This window comes from Sciurus vulgaris (assembly GCF_902686455.1).
Source record: "Sciurus vulgaris genome assembly, chromosome: 1".
NCBI classification, from domain to species: Eukaryota; Metazoa; Chordata; class Mammalia; order Rodentia; family Sciuridae; genus Sciurus; species Sciurus vulgaris.
The window spans coordinates 24,871,106-24,878,326 of record NC_136461.1 but is presented as its reverse complement, the minus strand read 5'-3'; the positions used below and the strand labels follow the sequence as shown (position 1 = coordinate 24,878,326).

At 47.2% G+C, this 7,221-nt stretch overlaps 1 protein-coding gene across 1 annotated transcript in view; it reads right to left on the bottom strand.

The window, feature by feature from the left end:
- The window catches only part of LOC306660679 (uncharacterized protein C1orf94), a gene marked incomplete at its 5' end in the record, with an annotated part of 38,275 nt that extends 31,514 nt beyond the window's left edge, over positions 1–6,761 (bottom strand). The window contains one exon of the mRNA XM_079139045.1: positions 6,433–6,761. Within this exon, the coding sequence (XP_078995171.1) occupies positions 6,433–6,761 (329 nt within the window). The remainder of the gene's footprint in view (positions 1–6,432) is intronic.
- Between the last annotated feature and the right edge of the window lie 460 nt (positions 6,762–7,221).

Genomic DNA, 7,221 nt, shown 5'->3' with positions numbered 1-7,221 from the left:
TTTGAAGAACTTGGTTACAGCTAGGCAGTGTGCTGGGATTCTAATCCACCTGCTTCCTTATTTTTTGTTATATGAGATACCTTTAAGACCCTTAGGAAAGAGGTGGGATATTATTGTTATTTAAATTAAAAAGAGGAATATGAAAGAAGAAGAAAAAATGTTGAATGGGATAAACAGTAAAAAAAAATCGGAGGAGGACACACTTATGCTAGGTCTTTAAAGATGGATAGGAATTTGGAAGACAGACAGACAGCAAGGAACAGAAGTGGGGCTACTGAGCAAAGCAAGGCCATGTGCCTGCTGGAAGCTCATCTTGGTTGACAGAGCATGTGAAGGAGAACAGCAGGACTTGCACCTCAAGACAAGGGCAGGCCCACTACAGAGACCCTTGAAGACCAGACCACGGGATCAAAGGACAGTGGGGAGCCACGGAAGATGTGTGAGCAGTGCTGTTGATGTACTTCAGGAGGATGAAGCTGGAGAAGGGTGGAGGTCATGGAGGCAAGGGGACCAAATCCAGAAAGATGAGACGAGAAGGTGACAGGACAGGGATGAACAAGGAAGCAAGGGGGCAAAGACCTCGCTTAGGATAAACCAATGGGATGTGGAGGAGTTGGAGGAGAGAAGGCCAGGGGCCTGAGCCCCTGTCCCCCAACACTATGCCACTTGACAAGTAAGGATGGGGGTACCTAGACATCATCATGGAAGGGTGCCGAGTCCCAGTGCTGGGGGTCAAAGGAGGAGAACACTTGCCTAAATGTTGAGTCTCAAGGCAATGGCTTCCCCCTGTAACCCAGGGGGCTCTCTGCAATCATTTTGAAAATACCGGGAGACCTGGGGATGTGTCTCAGGCAAAAGGGTGTCCAGCAGCCTTTCACAGACTCTCAAAGAAGTGTTGGACTCCTCAAAGGGAAGAAAGCACTGTCCCAGGGCTTTACACTCTGAAGATCTTCAGTGCTGGCTTCTACTATGGGACATCAGCCCAAGTGTGGGTCTTGTCCTTTCCATTCCTATCTCCAGTTCTCAAGCTTTAAAAATAATAATGGTGATGATGATGATGATGATGGAGGATATATATTCCAAGCAAACATTCCAGAAAACAGGGTCTATCTATTAGTTTAAATAATAATAGCACAGAAAAATTGATTTGTTGGGAGAGCAATTAGAATAAGGCTGAGTCTTGGGTTCCTGAGTCTCATTGACTGCACCAATGAGGAGGACTGGCTGGCGGGAGCTGACAGTGATCTACTAAGAAAGTGCCAAACAGCCTCTTCCTTCTTGTGACTATCCAGAAAGCTGCAAGTCAGAAACCATTTATGTTGTTATTTTTTCTGGTTCAACACATTTCTTCTTTGTGCAGATTTATCTTCTTACTAGGATCTGGCTCGAGATGATTCTCACCAAAACCTTTTGACTCTGCAAACCAAGTTCTGTCCAATTTGCATAGATGTAAAGGTCTTAAGTACTCGTGCCAAAGACCTGGGAGCAACCAGGAAGGCTGACCACACCCAGCCAGGTGCAGCCCACCTTTCCTCTCTCATGGCCCCTCACAATGCTAAGTCCCCAGGGAACTTCTCATCCTTCCCTGCTCCTGCATAGGTTGTCCCTTCTTTCTTACCAAGACCTAGATCAGGGGAATCTTCATTGAGAGGAACCTTCACAGTTGCCAGGACAGTGACATCTTCTGTTCCCAGGAACACCTTTCATCACCTTCACAGTTCAGGGATCCTGTCTGTGGACCCTTCAGCTTGCCCCCCTCACCTTGCCCAGGAAGACTTCCTCAAGTCTCAAGCCTAAGTCAGTTCAAGTCCCCTCGGTGCGCTGCCCCAGCCCAGGGATGTCTTCATCACACGCTTATTGTGATGTGTGGCAGGAGGTAGGCAGGAGATCAGAGGTGTCTCCATATTTTCCATCACTGCATGTTTTTCCAATATTGGCAAATAGTAGGTGCACAATAAACGTTTATTGGAGGTCAGTGGGAGTCTTTAATAGAAGGGCTCTGTCCTACCTATCCCTCTATTCCTGGGACCCAGCACAGGGCCCTGCTGTTTGTTGAAGGATTCACAAAGGGAGGAATTAAAACGTATTTTTCCACAGTCAGAGCATGAAGTCAATAGAAAATCCAAAGGCCCCATCCTGAGGCTGTGAAATTTTGGTGATGAGAAGAACCAAAGAACAAATAATCCTTGAATGTGAGTCAGGAAGTGGCTTGACACAATTCTCTAAGCTCAAAATTAAGACTAATTAAAAAATAACTAAAAAAGATTCTGGAGTTTAATTGACAAAATAGGAAGAACCATTGATTTCTTGCCAAAACTCATTTCTCACCATTTCTTTTCCCCACCTCTACAAGTGGCGCCATGGTCAACCTAGGCCTCCAGCCAGGTCTAGCCGCCATGATGCCCTCAAGTCATAGGCAGATCCACTGGCTCCTCTCATATGGGACTCTGAATGCCTGCCCACCTCCCAGCCACATCTCTGCTATCCTCACTCTGGTCCAGCTCCAGCCACCACCAGCAACATCAAGTCTGAACTGGATTACTTCAGCATCTTCCCAAAAAGGTCTCCTGACTTCCTCTCTTACACACCTACAAACCATCTCTGCACAGAGGCTGGATGCATCTTTGAAAATAAATAATGAATCTGTGTTGTACCCGCTTCCTGAAAACCTCCAAAGGTGTCCCACAACATGCAGAATAAAACCCGAACTCCCTCCAGTGATACCCCAGGCCTCTAGAACCTTGCCTGTCTGACTATGATATTGGCTATACCATGTCCCCATCCCTCACTGCACTTGCTTCGGGCTGTGTCTCTCAGAGTCTTTTCACATGCCCTGCCTTCTGCCAGAATGTTCTTACCAGGATCACCACCGGATGGGCTCCTTCTCAGCATCCTGGATTCAGCTCAAGAGACCTGATACTTCATCCAAAGGGCTCTCACTATTACTTTATTCTATTTTATTTTATTTCTATCATTGCACTCATTGCTATCTGAAATTATCTCATTTATTTTTATGTGTCTATCTTATGTCTCCTCCAAATGCGAATGCTAGTTCTCTGCACGTTCTGAAGTGATCATAGTTTTTATTTACTTCTTTTTCTGTTGCATTGTCTGGTTCGCAGCTCTATCCCCCTAGCTCTTAGCATGGTTCCAGGCACATGATTAATAAATATCTGTTGAAAGAATGAATGAAGTCAAAATGTGTCCACAGAACAGTCAGTGTGGAGGGTCAAGGGCATGTGGTGTTAATCACCATTGCAGGGATACACACAGTCGACAGGAACCATTCTGTATGCAGTGGACCATCCTGGCGGATCGCTGTACCGGCCCTGGGAACCACGCTGCCACAGGCCCAGCAATGAGGACAGGAAACCAACCACATCGGCAGGTTAAGGGAACTTAGAAAACTAGAAGCATTTAGCTTGTAGAGACAAGAGATTCTAGGAGGAATATTGCTGCCATCTTTTATCATCTAAAGAGCTATTGAGAAAGGGAGGATAGATTGGCCTTGGAGGCCTGAGGGCAGAATCCACATCAATGGGTGTTCCTTTGATGGAGACAGATTTCAATGACAGGGAGAAAATGACCTTTTGAGGGAGTTCATAGCAAGGGAAGGGGCTGTCCTAGGAAAGGGCAGCTCCTCACCAGGAAAGCATCTGAGTGGAGAGCCACTTGGCAAGGATATAGAGAAGGGGGTGCAAACGGCACAAGGTCACCTTTGAGATCTCTTTCAAACTTGAGACATCTGGGTTTCTATGACTTATAGGACTAGGGTCAAGAAAAAAAATTCTGGCTAACAAGAGTTCTAGAACTTACCCCAATGGAAGTAGGTGTCGCCAATACCAAATCTACAAATTAAGCAACGGAGAGCTGAGAGGTGTCTTATGGGCCTGAAAGCATCCCAGACATGCCATGGACAGCACCCCAGATTTGAAATCTATATGTGCTCCCCAATATTGTGATTATCCAAAGATGGCTCATCTAGGGGAAGACAGCCACCATTATCACATCATAGCTAAGAGGCCCCAGGATTTCATTTCAGAGACTACCACTTCCTAAGTGTGTAGGACCCCCATCAAAGAAATTAACCCATCCAAAGTTGGTTTGCCTCATCTGTAATAGAATCTCATCTAAAAATGGGGCTGAGGGACCAATTAAGCCTGAATGGCACAATTTGATAATTCTCGAAATTCAGCATTAGACTTGTTCCATTCACTATACTATTCTGTGTTTTGTGTTTTAAAATTAACATAATAAGAGTAAAAAAGATAGGGAGTTTCAAAATGTACCTACATCATGTAGTAGTAATAGAAACAATTCCCATCATCATTAACCACCCCAACAGCCCTGCAAAATGCACAGTAATCATCTCCCACTTGGCAGATGAGGAGACCAAAGCTCAGATTAATTAAACAGTCACAAATTCTGCCGCTGGCCTGGGGATAAAATGTGATCTGAAACCAGAGTTATCTGACTCCGGCAGCACAGCTGCCTTTTATTTCAAGAATAGCTCATTGTATTCTCCTTGGTTGATATCCACACGATTATGATATCGTTTATTCATCTAAGTCAGTGGCTCCCCGGCTCTTTTCTCAGTAGAACTCTTTTTAAATGTAACCTTCCTTAGAACTCCAGTAAGTAAACGGATATGAAAGCTGAACAGCTCTGGCTGAAGTGGGAATTAGGGCCCAGAAACAGCCCACTTGACTCTGGGTGGCTGCTGAAGCACCCTAGGGTCTATGGAGCCGAGTGTGAAAACCCCAGATTGAGACCAACGATGGCAACAGAAAGCCCCAAACTCTATGAATTACAAATCAAGGGCGGCCTCATTTGTCTAATGCATCTTTCATTTCCTTGTCTCCCAGCACATTCGATCCTCATTATCAGCTCCAAGGTGGACAAGGCGGGCCAGATCAGCCTCAATTTGCAGATGAGCAAATCAAGGCCAAATGGAGTTAAGCAACTGGCCAAAGGTGGCCAGTTCAATGTTCGGCCAAGTGCAGACTGGAAGTAGAGTCTGTCTGCATTAACTCAGTGTGACCTGGCAGAGAGGATGCCATCTACTGGAAATTGCTACTGACCCTTGGTCCACAAAGTGGTCATTCAGCTCCTTGGCCACTGAGAGCTGAGCACAGCCCTAAGGCATCCCCTGCCAAGGCCCTGTCCCAGAGCAGATGGCTATGGGCAGGAGAGAAAAGCTCAGTGCCACTGAAAGGCCTGACAGCAGGATTTTGGCTGTGAACAGGCCATTCCTGTCTGAGCCATGTCATGCTGAGCACAGGGTAGGGGAGGAAGGAACAGCCCAAGTGCCTTCTACCTTCATCTGCAGCAAATAAATAAGCCTGCAAAGGGATAGCAGGTAGTGCAGACCTGGGTGTCAGTTATACTTCACTTTTGCTCTGAGCTCTTGCTTAGCTATCCCTGAAACCAGAGGCAGCTAATAAATGCCTGATCCCCCCTTCCCCCCACCCCGACTCCAGGGCATCTCTGAACTGAGCTGGAGCATGTGTTGAAGCAGACGACACTTAATTATCACTTAGTCTTTAATTAGCACTTAATTATTAACACTTAATCCATCTGTAAAATGGGGATACTAATACCTGCTTCATAGGGACTCTGGGAAGATTAATTAATGCTTGTGGCCCACTCTGAAGATGCGAGATTTGAAGAAGTGCTCAACGGTGGCATTAATAACCACAGCAGATTTACTTCCTTTTCCTAATGAGGTTCCTCTTGTCCTCTCCGCTCCTTCCTCTCGTTGCAAATATCTGTCCCCCAACAATATCCATCCAACTTTGCCCTGGAGGAGAAACACTTAGCTCTGTGTTTCCCAGACACAGGATTTCCCATCTAGGAAACAGGCTATTTACAGCCATCTTCCCGCACTTTAATTTTCTATTATGTCCTCTGAATATGTCAATGCCTTCCCAGTAAATATTTTGATGCACGCTCTTGCAGTAGCGTGCGTGGAGGCTGAATGGGACAGCTGCTCCCCATATTAGGGAATTCCAGATGTGGTTTAAAACCATCAGCCTTATCCGCACAAATGCACAGCCTTTGCACAGGAGAAAGGAAGGATCGTTTAGTTGCCTCTGGGGATGGTCAAGAGCTGTCCAACCCTCAGCCTTGGCTAAGGTGCTTTTTCAAGGACTTTGAATTCATATCTAGGTTGCCTATGCATTTAGAATGAGAAATGTCCCCTTAGCTAGCTGGTGATGAGACAGTCTGGAATACAACCCTGGAATACAACGACTGTCCACACAGGTACTTCAGGACCTTGGTCAGTTCTTCTATAAACCCTGGATATAGGACCATGGGAATGTAGGAAAGGTAAGGGTTTAACCAGACTGAAAGTGAGCCAGAACATTCTCCCAGGTCTTACTTCATTTCTTCCCTTCTCCTTTGTTGCCAACCAAATAGGGGGATACTCACTCTTCTTGGAAGCTGAGCCCATGGTCCCTTGGAGTCCCGGGCATGGAGACAGAGAGCTGCTCCATCGAGGTCCTGGGCTGCAGGGCCTCAGGCAAGCCCTGAACTCTCTTCCAGATTTCATGGCAAGTCTTGTCTAGGCTGTCTTGGGGTGTGTCCTGGTGGATCCAGACATATCTGGGGAATGGGCCCAGCGCAGAGGGGCGCTTGGCCACAAGGGCCGAGGATGAAGGGAGTCCGTTGCCACTGGCCATCCTCCTCCTCTCTTTCTGGAAGCCCCTTTGTCCACCCAGGGCTTGAAGACAGAGAGACCATCCACCACCACCCCTCATTCACCAGAAAGGGCACTGAGGGTGGAGTCTGGGAAGCAGGTCAGTCCTGTCTGGCTGTCGCTCCAGCCAGATGGTGATGTTGGAAGGCTTTGGGTTTGTGTAGGGGAGGTGGCTGGTGGACAGCTTTCTTTGGGGGAGAGGGGGACTATTTTGATTTGTTTTTACTTGCTCTTTGCTGACTTTTGCCCCCCTCCCCTTCTCCCTTAGAAGAAAATATTTAAAAGTCAACAAAAACCAGTAGCTTAGTAACTGTGGAATGCCCCGGAGCTCAGGAACCAGGCGCCTGGGCGGGCAGAATGACATCTGGGAGGTGCTGGAGGGGGAGGACTGGCTCTCCCCACTGTCCCTGTCACTCCCCCTGTGCGACACCCCGTGACTCCTCCTGGCACTTGGGGCTCAGCCCATTCTTGCCAGCTGAGCCCCAGTGGATGACTGCGAAAGGTCCTGGCACTGTGCTAGG